The following is a 19,466-nucleotide window of genomic DNA, read 5'->3' as shown; positions in this document are numbered from 1 at the left end:
TAGCAACAACCATACCTGATCCATTACTGAATAGAACAGTTTCAGTGCTACGGTAAGGTGAAGAAGACTGGAGAGCACCCAAATCTGGAGGGACATGGGTTTGAAAACAGAATCTGAAAGGTAAATATATTACTCTCATTTGTATCCAGTTCATAGCAAAGAGAGGTAAAGACGGGGGTGGGTAATGCTTGCAACTGAGACTGCTTTTGATTTACACACTGTCCCCTTTCGCTTTTTGTCAAGGCAGGAATGTGGCATGGGCAGGGTGAGTCTTCTAATTTTACTGTGGTTGTAAATCAGGCAATAAAATGACTGCACGTTAGCGCTCAGCAAGCAACCAAGCAACAGCCAATGAGATAGTGGCAAATAAATAGTTTAAGCAGGAAGAATCAACTAGTTGAAGAAGTAGGACTGAAAGCCTGAGGTTAGGGTGGGGCGGACAGACTCAGGGTCTAGGTTTCAAGCTCCAGAAAAAAGCAAAGAATGTGCTGCTGGTTATCCTGTTACTCAGATGTCACTAGTCGTCCTGATAGTAAATCCTTTCTCTTGCCAGCCAGTCGTGTAGCGAGCCAGATGCTTCTTTTTCCTTTTCTGAGACCCTTTCTGTCATTTGAGCATCCATTTTGTTTTGGCCTGAAGACAGCTGACAAACGGATTCCCGCTCCCGTGTCTTGGAACCAAGACTGATATAGAATGGATGAAGAAGAGGAGAACCAGTAATATAAGCCTGAGCTAATCCTGGTGACTGAACTGAAGAGATATAGCTAGGAGAATTGTAATGTTGATAGCTGAACTTGGCTGAATGATCAATGCAATTGCAAATCTGACAAACTGAACGAGGTGCAGAAGAATTAACATCACGAACACCTCTACTCTGATCAGAATTGGGAACTGAGACACATTAGTACCATGAGAAGCAGATCGATATCTGAAGTGAGAATTGGCCGCCCGAGACTTTGGAGGTTCATTGGATGACAAATGAGTCTGTGAAGATCACGAAGTCTAGCTGGAGTCTCTCAAGTGGTAACTGAAGTATTAGAAGAGGAATTTTCAGGATCTAGTCCAACTAGAGTGAAGATAACAATGTCTTCATCTGAAATCAGTTCTGAAGCAAGGGCAAATTCATCAGTAATTTTCTTGATTTTCAAAAGTTAGGAAGTCATGCAATTGCCACCCTTCTTGAGACCATTAGAGATATCCACAATTGCGTGATTCTTGCCTGAGAAGTACATGCAAAAGCTGCAGCAAGAGCTTACCAAATCTCCGAGGACGAGCCAAGGCCAACCACAGAGTGAACTTCTGTCAAAGAGGAGGGGATCCAGCTTAGCAGAAGCTGATCCGTTTGGAGAGGAATCAGGATTAATCACTGGAGACGGAGAGGAAAGTGAAGCAGTGCATTGAGGTGGACATGGCAAACTCCCATCAATGTTACCGAGTAAACCAGATCACACTACAAGGGGAGAAACTGAGAGTGCCAGACTAGGTAATTTGTAGTAGATAATTTGATCGACAAGAAATGATGCACATTTGAGAAAGTTAATGGAACAGAGGAGGGTGGAAAAGATAAATCAGAGAGAATAGGGGAAAGATGCCATCATGAAAGCAAGAAAAGCCTCAAGAACAGGGCTTCCCAAGGTCTGAATAGAGTCCAAGAACTTCAAGAACTGAAATAAAAGCCCGACAATATAAACTGAAATACCACAAAATACCTGAATTAAAAACTTTGAAACATTACCTGCTTGTTGATACCATGTTAGAGATTTAGTTTGACTGAAATTCTGTTGTGAACTAATATGGTTCATGCTTCCATTATTTATACCATTATTAGTTACATAGAGGTGCCCGATGGCAAATACAAATAGCAGCTGTATTCATATGAATATACAGAACTACCCTTAATAAGTGGCAGCTACTGCCAGCACCATATGTTGCCATCATAGGCCGCGGTAGAGGGAACTGGCAAGCGGTATGAGAGTTCATGCTGCAAGCATCAATATTTTGCCTGTCAATATCAAAGTTGGAAAAGCACAAATGAGTCTTATTTGTTAAAAGTATAGTTTCAAAGACAATGTTAATTTTATACATTGCTTCCAGGTATTTACGAGTTAAAGAAAAAAAATTTCATTCTTGCATGTAAACCCTGCTCATAATTACATCTTAGAGGAAAGGATTTCACATTCACCCAATAGATATTTAATCCAAGGCCCTCTTGGTATATGCTTGCCTTAGTCGCTTATCCACAACCTAGGCACCGACCTAGTCACCAAGGAGACGGGCTTTTGTGATGAATCCCTAAATCACCATGAATGATAACCCCTCTGTTTTTGACCCATGTTTATATTCCAGAAAGAACTTTTTGTATTTATATTAATAGGGCCAGATTTCTTGGCAAGAAAATGTGTTTGGAACACCATAATAATTTCTTGTTTTGGGCAGGAGAAGCAAAAAAGTGTTTGTTATGCAAAATGATTCTGTTTTTGGAACTTCAATTACTTTTAAAAAAAATACCAGTGAGTGCCCATATATAAAAGTTGGGTGGATACGCCAGTGAAGTGGAGAGGTGCATATTGAGTGCTATATGATAGACATTTTCCTTTGAATCTCAATGAGAAGCATTTGTAGGGCTATCATCCCACTAGCTATGATGCTTGGAGTGTGTGGAAAGTAATGACAGAATTCGTTGATTTCAATAAGAGATCAAAAGACTTATTTATAGTAAACTATATCAACTGCTTTATACAATAAAATGACAATGTAGACCTTATAGAAAATCATAAAGACAATTTTGTCCTTAATATCATAAAGACAATTTAGTCCTTAATACCCTCCCTCAAAGTCAAGGGGCCTTCGAGGAGCTTGAGTTTGGACCGAAGCAAGCGGAAGCGAGACACAGGAAGACTCTTAGTCAATATATCAGCAGGTTGATCTATAGTGGAGAGAAAACGAACTATAAGATCCTTGTTTGCCACTTTGTCACGTACGAAATGAAAGTCAATCTCAATATGCTTCGTACGTGCATGAAAAAGAGGATTTGCAGAGAGATATGTTGCCCCAATATTGTCACACCATAACACAGGTGGAGAAGTTTGAGAAATATCCAATTCAGAAAGTAGGGATTGTAGCCATATAACCTCAGTTGTAGCTTGAGCCAAAGCCCGATATTCACTCTTTGTGCTAGACCGAGCAACAACAGTTTGCTTACGAGATTGCCAAGATATCAAATTATCACCCATAAAGACAAGATGGCCACCTTGAGATTTCCGATCATCTGGACATCCTGCCCAATCTGCATCACTGAATGCCTCGATATTACAAGTATTAGAGGGTGTGAGATGAAAACCATATAAGATTGTGCCCTTGAGATAAAGAAGAAGTCGTTTTAAAGCAATCCAATGGTCATTTGTAGGGGCAGCCAAAAATTGATAAAGTTTGTTGACAGAATATGACAAATCTGGGCGAGTGAGCGTCACATATTGAAGTGCACCAACAAGACTCCTATATAGAGATGGATCAGACATAGGTGAACCATCCGTTTTTGAAAGATGAACTGATGGAATCATAGGTGTAGAAATGGGTTTAGCATCCATTAATCCAGCACGATCTAACAACCCTTGTATGTATTTTTGTTGTGACAAGAGAATACCAAAATGCATAGGAATCAATTCAATTCCAAGAAAGAACCGAGCAGGACCCAAATCTTTAAGAGAAAACTCCAACGAAAGTGTTGTAATAAGGGTAGTAATAACAGAAGTTGATGGCCTAGTTATTAATATATCATCAACATGTATCAAGACATATAAAGGATCAGATGAGCTATGCTTGATGAATAAGGAAGAGTCTGTTTTGGAGCCCACAAAACCAAGACCAAGCAAATAACCACTCAACCTCTGAAACTAGGCCCGAGGTGCTTGTTTGAGCCTATACAAAGATTTCTTCAATTTGCACACATGGGAAGGATATTGAGAGTCCAAGTACCCCGGTGGTTGCTGCATGTAAACAGTTTCAGAGATGGTGCCATGCAAGAAAGCATTATTAACATCTAATTTACGAACCACCCATTTGGAAGAAACTGCCAAGGAAAGAATAAGACGAATTGTAGTGGGTTTAACAACGGGACTAAACGTCTCATCATAATCAAGTCCAAATTCTTGATTGTACCCCTTTGCCACTAGCCGAGCTTTATAACGCTCAATGGTGCCATCCGATTTTCGTTTTATTCTAAACAATCATTGCATCCAATAATATGACCATCCACCGGTGGAGAAGTGAGTTCCCATGTGTTGTTAGAATTTAAAGCATTAAATTCAGCATCCATGGCAGTCCTCCAAACTGCATGTTTTGAAGCTTGACTGTAACAAGTAGGCTCATAATCTGTGGTTCCAGTTGTAAGAAGACCAATTGGAAGCGGATACTTAGTAGCAAAGTAGCTTTTAGGAAGTTTAGGAATGCGAGTGCCATCAATGGATCGGTTAACCTTGTGATGTGTGCGCCCTTCAGTAAGGGGAAGAGGCGGTAAGGGTATAGAAGTGGAATCAATGGGAGGAAAGTTGGGCAAAGTGGACGATGTAGGAGGTAATATCTTATCAGAAGAAATGGGAGCAGACAACCCATTTGAAGTGCCAGGAGGAGTATATACACCAATGTTTGGTGCATGAACAAGGATTGAAGTAGACTCAACTTGTGGTTCAGTATAAAGCCCAGGAGACTGATGATCCAACCCATTTACAGGCCCATTAGAATATGTTCTTTGGCCATTAAAGAAACCCATTGGAATTGGTAATGGAGAAGTAGACCAAACCGTAGCTTGTGCCGGAGAAGATGCTTGCATCTCATGGAACGGAAAAATCAGTTCATCAAAGACAACATGTTGTGACACTATGATTTTTCCGGAAGCCACATCAAGGCATTTGTAACCATGATGACATGGGCTATATCCAACAAATACACATGAAGAGGATCTGTAATCTAACTTGTGATTATTAAACGGCCGTAAACATGGGTAACATCGGCACCCAAAAATTTTCAAAAATTTGTAATCAGGGGCTCGAGTAAATAATCTATTATAGGGAGACTGAAAATGTAAGGCTGCAGAAGGTAAGCGATTCATAACAAATACCGTGGTAGTGAAGGCATCAACCCAATACTTCAATGTCATACCAGCTTGGGACAACATGGACAAACCCATTTCAACAATTTGCCGATGACGACGTTCAACCCTGCCATTCTGTTCTGATGTGTGAGGGCAAGACAAACGATGTTCAATTCCATAATTTTTAAAGAGTTGAGTGAGACCTCGAAACTCACCGCCCCAATCAGTTTGCAATCCCTTAATTGTTGTGGAGAATTGATTTTCTACAAATACTTTGAACCCTTGAAAAATATTAAAAACCTCAGATTGCACAGTGAAAGTGTAGATCCAGGTAAATCTTGTGAAATCATCAACAAACAGAACAAAATAGCGATGTCCACCAAAGTGTAGATCCAGGTAAATCTTGAAGCCACAGATGCAGGACCCCAAACATCAGAGAAAATTAATTGAAGAGGTGCTGTGGTGTGTGTGGTGCATCTATCAAAAGGGAGTTTATGTGCTTTTGCATGCTGACAATGTCCACATACAGTTCCATGTCTTGAACTAGAAGAAGGAAGATGAAATTGATGAATTAAATGATTGACAGTACCAAAATTAATATGACCCATTCGTGAGTGCCAAATTTCTGAAGTAGCACAAACAGCAGACAGAGCAACCACTTTAGCTAAAGGCACCGTAGATAGCATAGGTAACTGATAAACTCCGTCTTTAAGAGCTCCGGTGAGAAGAATCTTTTCCGTAAACCGATCCTTAACATAAACAGATTGAGCATGAAATTCAAAGAACACTGGATTATCTCTTGTGAATTTACTCACTGACAAAAGGTTAAAAGAAACTGAAGGAACATGAAGAATATTGGCCATCTGAAAACAAGAATCAGAAGTGTGCATAAGAGAATTACCAGAGTGCTTAATTGGTAATCCCGAACCATCACCAATTGTAACTGTCTCAGATTCCAGATATTCTGCCGGCGAACTAATTGCATTTAGATCAGAAGTTATATGGTGAGAAGCACCAGAATCAGGGATCCATTGCGGAGGAATTCCAGCTTCACCAACATTTGATCCAGCATAATAAGCATGAGGTGAACCAGAGGGGGAATGTAGCGTTGGTAACAATTCTTGGTATGGTGTCCATAACGATCACATAGATAACAGAATACAGTGCTGTTACGACCGCCAGACCCTCGACCACCAGTAGAAGAGTAACAACCTCCAGCATTAAATTGGCCATGATAGCGACCTCCAGAGTAACGTCCACCAGACCCATATCGTCCTCCGCGATTAACAAAATGTGCAGATTGATGAGGTGAAGAATTAACCCTAGTGGGTCTTGAATTTGAGGAAAATTCAGATGTAGCCAGAGAATTAGAATTAGAGGCAGACGCTACCTGAACAGAAGCATTGGTAATATCTTGAAACACAGAACACTGTCGAATTTCTTCACATAACAGAAGCCCTCTCAAATCAGCAAACTTAAGTGGTGTTTCACGAGTTGTTACTGATGTAACAAAAGCATGATAATCTTGACCAAGACCGCCAAGAACAAATAAGACTAAATCAGAATCATAGACAGGCGATGCAGCAAGAGCCAGGGAATCTGCAATTTGCTTCACACGCAACAAATAATCTTGCATCGATTCTGAACCCTTTCGAACACTATGTAATTGCATACAAAGCTGCATCACTTTGGCTTGAGAAGATGAAGCATATGTCGCAGATAGAGCCTGCCATAACTCTGCAGTGGTTTCAAGCCCAACAACCTCGGAATGTACTGTTTCATCAAGGAAGATAAAATCCAACTCATTAAGAGCTGATCTTGTTGCTGCCAAGTAACGAAAGAAGGATTGAGAACAGGAGAAGAGGAATTAGTGTCAAGAAATGGCGTTGGTTGAAAAATCGTGCCATCAAGATAACCCATCAATCCTGAAGATCGAAGCAAGGGCAAGAACTGAGATCTCCACGCCAGGTAATTAGATGAGGACAGCTTCATTGAGAGATAATGATGAACATTTGAAAAAGATAATGAAGGCATCGAATCAGCTCGAACAGCAGAAGAACCAGTCGCCATGAGAAACAGAGCAGAAGCTTCAAGAAGAGTTCACACACAGAATATCAACGCTCCAGCAGAATATCAACGCTACAGCAGAGACGAAGCAATCGCCCAAACATCAAACACAAAAGAGACCACACCTGGACAGCAACGGAGCTTCAAACCCCAAAAGTGAAATGAACAGAGATGGAGCTTCAAGAAAACTCAAAAGAAGTCTCAAACCTTTTTGGAAACTTCAAGAAACGAGTGAAAGTTTAAGAAAGCCCCAAAACGCCAAAAACGAGAGAAAGTGAAAGAAAAAAAAAATGTGTGTGGACCACACCTGCTCATGATACCATGTGGAACGTAATGAGAGAATTCGTTGATCTCAATAAGAGATCAAAAGACTTTTATTTTTAGTAAACTATATCAACTGCTTTATACAATAAAATGACAATGTAGACCTTATAGAAAATCATAAAGACAATTTTGTCCTTAATATCATAAAGACAATTTAGTCCTTAATAGAGTGGAATGTTGGACAGTAATTAGTTTCCATATTGGGAAGTTACATCTTGTAGAGATGGGATGTTTTAGAAATAACTTGAGAGTTGCCCTGAACAATGAAGAGCTCTGAGATTGTCATTTGGGGTGTTATCGTGATGTCCTACAAAGGCCTAGGGATGCCCTAGTAAGGAGGAGCAGTTTAATCTCAATTTAAGGAAACGGTCAACTTGTAGGTTAACTCTTAACTTAATGCTTAAAAATAATAAAATATATATTTCTGTTGGCTATTATAATCTCTGTTGGACTGACTCAAGCTGGAGTTTCTTCACAATAATCTGTCTAAATTCGATCATCAAAGGGAATTTTATATAAGATACTTCTCTGGGGATGGGATATTACAAGAGGAGGGTGAGAGAGGTGTCAGCAGCGATGCTGTGGTGGTGGTGGGGGTGCATTGATGGTGAAGTCTTTGGAGATGACAATTTGTGGAGATGGGTCCACATCCTCGTCTCTCCAAAGAGTCTGGTTAGCGGGTATGTTTGCCTTGGCACCATGACAACCATGCATCATAGATACTACGAGATTTTGAAGTGTTGTTTCATATATATACCCAAGGGGAATGATGTGTAGTGACTTTGTGTTAGTATTCAGCTTTCACAGTAAATTTTCTGATAAAGAAAGCATTTTTAGTTATCTATTCTGGCATTTTTGTATTGTTGTTCCCAGTCTATTAATACTTTATGCACCTGTGTTCACATGACTAAGTCATAGTTATTCTTTTCATTTATCATCCCATTCAATGATCTATGATGGATGAAAAATTGTTAGGCATTTCTTCCGTTGTTATCCTTTTTAAAAGCATGTATAAATTGTGGTTAAATCCTTGCACATTGATTTTGTGATGCATTTTTGGTTTCCTATCTATAGGGCTGAGAACATGGCTCGCAAAGCTGCAGGTGAGGATCTGTTGCCTGAGGAGGATCCTTCAAACCCCATCTTTAAGCCAGTTCCTGAGCCATCACGATTGGATAGCTTCCTGATAACAAATCAAGTTGCTAATTATTGCAACCAAATCAATGGGTATGATTTATTATGATATCCTGTTATCTATGTTTCTTTTTTCTAGCCAACCGAAGCTTTTAAAGTAAATAAGCCTGCCAGATAAGTTGGAACTAGGCAGCTTTTTCTTGTGTGGTGGAGGAAAAGGGTGCAAATTGGTTGGACTTTATGCTCTCTTCTTTAATGTTCTTGATACGATTAAGGCCGGGAAAGTAACTTGTTGTAACTGTGTAGTTAGCCTGCATGTACATCATATCAGATTTGTGATACATCCTCCTTTTGGGCTTGCATCATGTTCAATTGATTTATTGTCTTGATCTTCAAGATGTAGGTTTGATGTAGGCGATGCCTGTTGATTCTGCCTGTTTTCTTTACCTTGGCTCATGGCATTCATGAGGATGTGGTCACGTTCTGTTTACTTATGTTGTGGTCACACTGGTGTGTGCTTGTTTGAGTATCCTCGGGATCATTTTCCCTACCTGGAGATCTCTACTTCTCAAATCTTTTTCACTTTTAATGGTGGTAAAAGGAAAAGTGCATTCTTAAGATGACTTTGGGAGAAGAGATAATAATTCATGCATGATCTGGGTTATGACTTGAAAAAGATTGATTTGTGAAGCAGTTCCATTTTGCTGGGATTGGTTATTTATTGGGACATAAGAGCAGCTGCAAAGCTTTTATTTTATTTTTCTTCTTTTCATTTTTTCCGTTTAATTCAGTTAAATTATCTACAAATAGAGAGTAGTGTTTCAATTGTTTTCGGTGCTCTCTCTTAATAAATGGAATATGAATTGGGTGATTCTACTTTGCAGGGTTACTGGGCAGAGCTTCAACAGGTTATATTTAATGAAGGCTTTACATGAGAAAAATCCATGACTGCATTCATGCATTAGTTTTCCTGGGAACCTATACATAGTGAGCCTTCCTTGACAACCTATTCAGGCCGTGTTCTATGCATCCTCGCAATTTTGGAGATGTTAAAACAGGTATTGAATGTGTTTTAATTGTAATATTGTATGTATCCATTTTATTGTTGATTTGAGCTTTTTGTGCCCCTCTTTCTTCTTTCCTTTCCTTCCCGGATATTTGATATGGCTGTTGTACCAGTGAATGTATCATATCTTTGTACGTATTGGATGCATGTCTATTATTTGGTTAGATTGAGATGCATGATGGCTGGTACATGTTAGGTAAAGCAATACATGCCAAACATATTATTCTCAATGTTCTGAATGCCAACCTACATAAAGGAAAAACAAAAGAAAAGAGGGTAGGTTTATTTTTTGGCTTCTTTGGAGCAGTACATGCAGTGTCTGGTTTGTTTTGTGTTTATTTTTTGGAATAGATCGGTTAAAGAATGTTTCAAAACCACTGTACCTAGTGAAGGGAAATTTGTAGGACTTCCTATTACGGAGAAACTCAATGCCCCTATCCCCGAACGACTTTCAGCTTTCTTTGTGTAGTATGACAAATATGGAACTAAAGGAACATAAGATTTAATTCTCAACTAATTCCTATTTAAATAGAATTGCTGATGGATTCGAGCCACAGGTCATGGTTTATATAATTGGCATTATGTTTTTCATGATCTTGGTCAGATTTTTATCTCTACCCTTTAAAAAAATGGATGAGATTTTTATAATGTCAAGTTCTCTAGGGATGCATGACACATGTTTAGGTTAAAATCCAATGGCTGGAATTAGGTATAATTTAGGGATAATTACTATTGGCCCCTTGTATTTTGATTTTATTACTACTGTATCCCCTGTACTTTTCAAAATTACTAATTCAACCTTCAACTTTGTCTATAATTATTATTGCCCCCTACCGTTAAGTTCCATTAGTTAACTGATGATGTGGTATCTTTATATTTTTCAAAACCCCAAAATACCCTTATACTTATCTCTTTATTTATTTACCCTTTTATCAAGTTACAGTAGTACCCTTAATTAACTGTGGACAAAAAAATAACTATAATCCGTTTTATTCTTATAAATAATTTAAAAAAATAAAAAGAATGTTGAATAAAACTCAAATAGAAACCGAAAAGGAAGGAAAATCGAATTCAACTCAAATTGGAAACTAAATATCACTTAAAAAATTTTCAAAATAAATGAAGTTTAGTGAGGGTGGGAAACCAAATTGGATTTGGATTTTGTTCATTTATTTAATTCAAAATAAATGAAGTTTAGTGAAGGTGGGAAACCAAATCGGATTTGGATTTTGCCCATTTCATTAATTCAAAATAAATGAAGTTTAGGGTAAAATTGACATTTAATCTGGTTTTATAAATGTGGTAGCATCGTCTTTTGATTTCTTAATTTTAATGAAGGGCAAATTAGACATTACATATTCAAACTTAACGGCAACTTAACACTGTTATAAGGAAGGGGGCAACAGTAATTTCGTAAAGAATAGGGTTTTATTAGTAATAAAATCAAACTACAGGGGGGCAACAGTAATTATCCCTATAATTTAATATGTTTGTTAACCCCTTAAATTATCCCTACCATCGAACGGTAGCTTAGAGTTTGATGCCCGTGGTACGTGTAATATACCACAGTGAAAGAGAGAGGATTTGGCGGAGGAAAAAACAAAAAAGAATTTTTTTGGTACTGTATAGATTATTTTCACAGGATTTTGTGGAAGTGTTTTGTATGGAGTTGTGTGTTTCTAGGGATTTTGGACTTAGTGAAGTTCCTTGATTTTGTTCTTTGATCTTGTGGGTTCGTATGTAGATCAATAGTTAGGTTCTTTAGGTTGAATGATGGATACAAAAGCCATAAATTAGGTGAATTGTACAAGTTTGCAGGGGGTGTGGAAATAAGTGGAGTTTCAGTTGACACTCAAGCAAATGGTACAATTAGGAAGAATTTGCGGTGTTCAGAGACCGAATAAGGGCGATTCTAGATGGAAGCAGGTTTTGCTTCAGACTTGGTGATTGGCGGGGATTTCTCAGAATTTGCTGTAGCAATAGGAGAGGTGGAGCCATGTACGTTGTTCGACGATTATGAGTTGTATGAAACACCCTAGGTGTAGGGTGTGTTATGTTGGTTTATGTGATGGCAGTTAGGAAATGCATCTCTAGAGGCTATTTGGGACATGCAGCATGATGTAGCAAATACGCAGAAACGGATGATTGCAGAGAGATAACATCAACGGTTTTCTTCAAAGTGATTTATAAAATTCAAGCCAATGTGGAGATTGTTGGGTTTAGATATCTTGTATTATGCGGATTCACATAATTATAGTTTTGGTTGTATTTGTAATTGAAATAGGGTTTGGGTCAATTACTAGTACTAAGTTAAAATTATAATTATATGGGAATTAGAGTTTTAGGTTTCCCTATATATAGTCTTTGGAGGATAATTTAGATGGATAAATCCCTGTTGGGGATTGGGAACCTATCCCGGAAATAAGGGGCAAGTGAAGGGTAGGACTTTGTGAGGTGTGAGAGTGGTGTGAGGTTTGCTGGAAATAGTTAATTTTTTTTTTCTCTAGTGAACGTAAGCAAAGTTTTGCTGAACAATGTTAAATTCCTCGTGTGTATTTTGGTTGTGGTTTTTCTTCATTCGTGATTGTGCACTCATATACCTAATAAATCGTTAGACTACTTTTCCCACCGGCCCATTCTTTAAGAATAAAAGAATAAATCTTTTTAACAATACCTACCTCTGTTCTTTTGTTCTCGAAAAAAAAAGGACCTGGAATTGTTCTCTTAGATTGTTACCAAATGCGGCAGGATTATTAAAAATCGAGTTGAGATGAACATCATGACACCTAATGCAATGATGCTAAATGGATATTTTCATTAACTCCAAGGGATGGCTCAATTAACGAAGACCAATACCTCATAAGTAAGAGGTCAAGAATCGGAATTTCTTTGGGATTGCTACCTCTCTGTTAACTATATAGGTTGGCACGGACAATTTAGTTACCAAAAATGAAAGGCCTTTTGTTACATTTCCAAATAGGACATTTGGTTCAATTCCTAGAATCATTTGTTTTACTAGAAATAAAAAATGAATTAATAAAGAGCAAATTGCATTGACACCCCAAAATGAAGGCTTTAAAATACTGGCACTCCACTTTATGTTTTAAAAGCACAGACACCCCATTCATTAAACACACTAGTCCATTCTATTAGTAAAACCATTAATCCACTGTTTATTTTTTTTAATTCCAAAAATGCCCTTACCCTATCTATTCTTTCTCCTCACTTGGATCTCCTCTGCTTTAACCTGTCCACCTTCACCTCCTCCTCCACTAACGCCTCCTTCGTCCTCTTCGCAAAAGGACGAAGTAGGCGTAGCTTCCGAATCCCTCATTAAATGGGGATGTTCAACCCCATATAAATTATAAAGTAAGATCAACGGCAACATCAAAATTTCGTTGTTCATCACAGATAACATGGCCAGGTAGCGGTCCGTTCGTTCCTGGAGGTGTCGGATTTCTGGCTGAGCCATTGCCGCTGTTTGTCTTCTCCACCACCACTACCACCATTCTGTGTCGTTCTTCATATTCTTCATCATCATCATCATCATCTTTGCCGCCGATTGCCCATCCATGGTGGTTTGCTCTGTCTCTGAAACCACTGCTCTAGTCAACCTCAAGAAATCCTTCATCGGTGTCGATGCCCTCGAATCTTGGTCTTCTGATTCCACACCTTGCGGAGTAGCTGCTACTCCTTGGACCGGCGTCGTCACTAGTCTTCGCCTTGGCCGAATGGGTCTCTCCGGTAAGATCGACGTCAATGCTCTCGCCGACATTCCAGGGCTTTGAAGTCTCAGTTTCGTGGCTAATGAATTCACTGGCCCTATTCCGGAGTTTAATCGCCTCAGTGCTCTTAAGGCTATTTACTTGTCTGACATCAAGTTTTCTGGTGAGATTCCATCTGATTTCTTCTCCAACATGGGTTCATTAAAGAAGATTTGGCTTTCTAAGAATGCATTCACGGGTGACATTCCATCATCCCTGGACTCTCTTCCCCGTCCCATTGAGATTCATCTTGAGGAAAATAAATTCTCAGGCAAAATCCCATCTCTCAAACAAACAAGTCTGAAATCCTTCAACGTCTCCAACAATAAATTAGAAGGGGAAATCCCCACATCCTTTGGAGAAATTCGATATGAGCTCTTTTGCAGGGAACTATGATCTTTGTGGGACACAAGTGGGTAAAGCGTGTAAGACCCAAACAGAGACAGCGTTAGCGCCAGAAACGTCGTCACCAAAGTCTGCGGCGGCGATGGCGATGGCGACGGCGACGACACCTATGAAAGCGTCATCATCCAAGCACAACGTGGTTGTTGCCGTAGGCACATTGGCTGTTGTGATTGTTTTACAGGTGATAGCAGCCTTAGCGGTAGGAAAACGAAAAGAGGAGGAATTCGATGTATTGGGTAGGACGAAGAGGACGAAGGAGGCGGCGGCCGCGTTGTTGGTGCTACCGGAGGTGAAGGTGGACAGGGTGAAGCAGAGGAGATCCGAGTGAGGAGAGAGAATAGATAGGGTAAGGGAATTTTTGGAATTAAAGAAAAAATGAATGGTGGGTTAATGGTTTTACTAACAGAATGGACTAGTGTGTTTAATGAATGGGGTGTCTGTGTTTTTAAAACATAAAGTGGGGTGTCAGTGTTTTAAAGCCTTCATTTTGGGGTGTCAATGCAATTTGCTCATAAATAAATAAAACAATTACAATTAAAAAGCTCACCAAAATCATTTCTCTCTTACACCCATTTGGAGATTCAATGAACTTTCAATGTTGAATATATAAAAACCGGCATAACAAACACTTCTATAATGTGGAAGCAAAAGTATAAATAAAACCCTAGTAGTATTGTTTACCTTTTACTTTGGTATTCCAAACCATGGTAACATATTATCTCTAACTAAAATCCTTAGTCTTTTTATTAGACGACATCCTCCATACCTTATTTGTATTTTAGAGCCAATGATTCTATCCTAAGAACTGATGAGATTTAGGTGTATTGGGACCATGGTACACTTTTTTGCCGAATATCAAAGAATTTCGGCTGTTTTGGTGAAAGGCGAACTAAAAAGGCTGGTGAATTTCAAGATTGCGAGATATCACCAATATCTCTCTATTTAACGCCAAACGGTCAAAAATTCGACCGATGGGCGATTTATCTCCAAAATATCGCTGAAAATGGCCATATTTTGGCGATATAAGTAGGAAGTTCGCCAAATTTCCTGCGAATTATCCTTTGATTTTTGGGATTTTCACTCTCTTCTCCAAACCTCCCCCAGACCTTCTCTTTCCTATTTCTTGGCATTCTTCCCATATTTTCGTTCAATTGTCAATATAAAATTAAAGGTCTCGCTTCATTCTTGATGGGTATAACATTGTTTGTGACGATCAAGCGAGATTTTATATAGATCTAGGTGTTTTGTGGAGTTTTTCATCCGAGAGATAACTATTGTTCTCCAAATATTTTTTTTCCTTTTAAAATGCATGCTATAATGTTCTTGGATGGGTATGAAATTAATATATGTTAAACACACTAGACTGATTTACAAACTCATAGAGTCAAATTTTTTTTCTTTCACTAAGTAATTTATTTATTTATTTTCAAGTGTAAAAAATTGTATTTTTCTATTATGCTGACTTTTTGCATGAAATATGTGTTGTCATGATTAAAAAAATATATGTGGATCTCCATGGGCCGATCTATAGATTCACGGAGTACAAATATTTTTCGACCCAATAAATAATTATTTTATTTTTAAAAAATTATTAAATATTAATATAAAATTTAAATAATTATGGAAAAAAGAGAAAAAATTGGGAACAAATAAGGGAAATGAGTTGGAAAATTAAAGAAAATTATGGAATAGCTATATAAGTATTTTCAAGTGTTGCTCATGTGGTTCCATTGTCGGTTTTGATATGGCAACCTTTTATTTTGTCGAAAAAGTTTTAAATATTCATTTTGTAGAAAATATTATTTTGGTATTGTTTAATTGCTTATGTAATCATTTTCGATGCAACACTTATCATGTCTAGCAATGGGAAGGAGCACGTTCATGGGAGGACAACAGGGCTAGGGACAGGGATAGCCACAGGAGCTACAGTGAGGAGGATGGTTGATCTTTCATGGCAATATTGTATTGCTATTGATGGCAACAAGAGTAGGACAAAATCCAACTTTTGTGGTAAGGAGTTAAACTTAGGCGGCATTAGTAGGTTTAAGTATCATTGACAGTTCAAAGGATTTGGTCACGTGCACTTAGGTGCATGTTGATATAGTGAAAGCAGTTTGAGAGCTGGAGAAAGAAAAGGGGAAGAAGAAATAGGAGAAGAGGAGGGTGAATGCTGCATTGGACGAGGCGGTGCGAGCATCATCATCTTATAGAATTGATTCAAATTCAGATTGGGATGCTGATCCCGGTGACATCAGAGAGCAAGAGGAGAGGGACATCAGACGGGCAATGGCTGAGAGTAGGGAGATGCAGTACCAGGAGCAGGAAAGGGCCAAAACTAGATTTACAGGAGCTGGTCCCTCTAGGAATGTAAGGGATGGAGAATCTAGATCAGGGGTTGGAGCATCTGGATCTAAGGACATGGGTGGTTACGTGGTATGTTGAGCCGATCACAGAGTCAGAGGGCTAATTCTACAACAGATCTACGGGGACCACGTGACTATTCACAGAGGAAGAATCCTATTCTAGAGTAGGATCCTGATATTTTCAGAAGGAAGGGGGCCAAACAGCCCAAGATTACAGGTGCATGGAAAGGTATGGCTAAGAAGGTGAAGAAGGCAGTGGCGAAGTGGATGTACTACAGTTCGGTTCCAACAAACACAACACATGGTCCTTACTACAAGAATATGATTGACACTATCGCGGAGGCAAGTCCTGGATATGTTGGTCCCACCCCTAAAGAGGTGATGACCACCTTATTGATTGAGGAGAAGGAGGAGCTGCAGGAGTACATCGGTGCTTTGAGATTGATGTAGGGGTCATATGGATGCACCATTATGTGTGATGGATGGATTGATCCGATAAGAAAGTCTATCATCAACTTTATGGTGAATTGTGACAGGAGGACCATTTTTTGGAAATCTATGGATGCTACTGGGCAAACAAAAAGACCATAGGTATATACTTGGACTCCTACAGGATGTTATTGATGAGGTTAGGAAGAATAATGTGGTATAGATTTTCATTAAAAATGGCTCTAACTTCAAGAAGGCAGGTGAGGTATTGATGAATACACCTGGATATAATCTCTATTGGACACCTTGCGTAGCTCACTGTATCGACCTCATGTTAAAGGACATCAGTAAGATCAGTATTATCCAGAGCACAGTGGAGAGGGCAGGCAGGTAACTAATATCATCTATAATCATATCGCTGCTTTGGATATGATGAGGTGAGCATGCGAGGGTGAGTTAGTGCAACCCTGTCCAATGAGATTCACCACGAATTTCGTTGCCCTCAACAATATTCAAGAGTGGAAGGTGGGTCTGAGACTATGTTTGCATCAGAGGAGTGGTTCTCATGGGTTGGATCCAAATAAATATTTTTTCTCTATTCTATTTGATTTAACAAGTTCTTATACATTTATACTATGAATATCTAGTATGTAATATTTATTACTAACTTAATGTGTTTGTGATAATTCATTACAAGTAGTGGGCGCACCACAGAGATGACAATCTCGTCTGATGAGTTTTGGAGGAATGTGACAATTGTGTTGGAGACCTTGGATCCCATAATCAAGGTCTTCCGTATGGTTGATTCCTCCTTGAGGGGGCCCACTATGCCCCACATTTATGTAGTCCTTGAGTGAATGAAGATAGCCATCCAAAGAGCTAACCCTAGAGGTTGCATTGCTTACTTGAATATTCTGCATGCTAAATAGATTGCTCATCTAATGCATCCGATGCATAGGGCGGATAAGTAATTAGTGTGGGTTATTAATTTGTAACTTGTAGTAGATATTAATAATTCATTCAATGGCAAGTTTAAGTAATTGTGAGTTTGTGAATTGTGCAACCTATTATCTTAATCTCAAATATTAGTATAGTGAAAATTTGGGGTTGAGGTCACACTTGCTCAATGCCATTATGCATGTTATCTCGAAGTTTGAGCCGAACCTAATGGTCTAGTCAAATTGCCACATAGAGGTTAGAACTTAGTACTTGCTTTTTATTTGTGAAAAAATTTAGCTAACCATCAATACAAATGATTGTAGATCAAGATATTTAGGGATGCACTGGGGACCTTTAATTCAGATGCTGTTGTACATAACCGACAAAATTATGATCTAGATTAGATGCATGATTATTACTATTATTGTTACATTTTACTTTTACATAAAGTATATAACTATATAAGTAGGATTTTTTGTTAAGCATTAAAGTATTAACATAATTTATTTTTGATAATGCAACTGAATGGTGGATTTTGTATGGGGGCGATGCAGAGAACCTCCGGAGAGTGGCAGTGAAGATCATCTCCCAGATTTGCTTTGCCTCTGGGTATGAGAGGAAGTGGAATACATTTGGCATGATTCACTCCAAGAGGAGGAATAGGTTGGGAAGTCAACACCTAAATGACCTCGTGTATTGTCACTACAACATGAGGCTGAAGTTAGAACATGCTAGAGTACATGCTAACCTTGAGATGGATAGGGACATCTAGCTCGTCGATATCTTTGAAGTCACTACAGATGAGCAGCATCACCTCACTGATTGATTGTTGGATAGAGGTGAGCCGGTGTTAGACCAACCTGGAGGTAGACTAGACTCAGTCATTGTTCAAGTGGTGGGAGTTGATGTAGATTAGTACATGGCATCTCGAGAGAGGTAGACACATGTACATGTGGTTGTCGCCACTACGGATGAGGATTGGATGGTGGAGCCTAGTACGCACGAGGATGATCCAGATGACACCCTTGTTCCTAGTCCCAGTTAGACTCGGAGGGATGATGATGATGATGACGACGATGGTCTTTGTTACACCCCATCCAGCTGGATCCAGTAAGACCTAAATACCTATGGGGGTGATACACTACATGACTTAGGTTCAGTGACAAATCCATACAAATATATGATATAGCATAATCCAAGGACAAAAACAAATCAAGTTCAAATGATTATGAAATCTGAAATGTTAAGTTTACAACCATCCATGTCTAATGCTAATCAAATAAATAAACATCAGAGTTTGAAAGAAAGAATAGTTGTTTGCAACGGAAAATATTTAAGAATCTTGTTAGAAGATACCCTCGCTTCTCTCAAAAGATATCAAAGTGTAAATATAAAATAGTATCATAAATGACACTAGAGAGTCTCTAAGCATGGCGAGGTCTCTACTAGAAGCTGACTCCGTAGGAGCAGTCCTGGCATGAGCACGAAGCTTCATGCGCATTCACTTCCTCTCCAATTGCTCCCTCAAGATAATCTCCTGGTGACGGATCCTTCATTTGAATGGAGTTCTCATAACCTGTATAATAATCTAAAGAAACATGCACATATAAAGAATGAGTTCCATAGAACTTAGTGAGGTCAACTCAATAATCATATTATGCATTCGTTCACCATTCCCTCATCACATATCTAAATTGATAATGTAATTAAAGACAACCATATGATGAATGCATGGTTATGATGTTATGCTCGTAAGTATCATGAAGTCTCTATAGTAGACACACATTAAGTTAAACACCAATCTCCTTTGGGCGGTCTCAGTCACTCTCCTTCAACAAGAGACGTCTATTGGTTCTCCGCGGTTGTTGGGTAAAGTCTTGTTAAGC

At 38.8% G+C, this 19,466-nt stretch overlaps 1 protein-coding gene across 2 annotated transcripts in view; it reads left to right on the top strand.

Annotated features, from left to right (window-relative positions):
* LOC149028731 (eukaryotic translation initiation factor 3 subunit H-like) overlaps window positions 1–19,466 on the top strand; it is a 42,007-nt gene that overhangs the window by 14,910 nt on the left and 7,631 nt on the right. Inside the window, exons 11-12 of one of the 2 annotated variants that reach the window (XR_016170426.1) lie at window positions 8,555–8,707; window positions 9,499–9,672. Coding sequence is in view for 1 of the 2 variants with exons in the window: in XM_089138799.1 (XP_088994925.1) it covers window positions 8,555–8,707; window positions 9,499–9,562 (217 nt within the window). In the remaining variant the exon portion in view is untranslated. Of the gene's footprint in view, window positions 1–8,554; window positions 8,708–9,498; window positions 14,113–19,466 lie in introns of those variants that run through there. The other variant, XM_089138799.1, reaches the window with a different exon arrangement.

The sequence above is a fragment of the Hakea prostrata genome, chromosome 1 (assembly GCF_041222555.1).
Source record: "Hakea prostrata isolate BN-2017 chromosome 1, UWA_Hpros_2, whole genome shotgun sequence".
Lineage (NCBI taxonomy): Eukaryota > Viridiplantae > Streptophyta > Magnoliopsida > Proteales > Proteaceae > Hakea > Hakea prostrata.
Note: the sequence above shows the minus strand (reverse complement) of the source record. Positions and strands in the feature narration are given on the sequence as shown.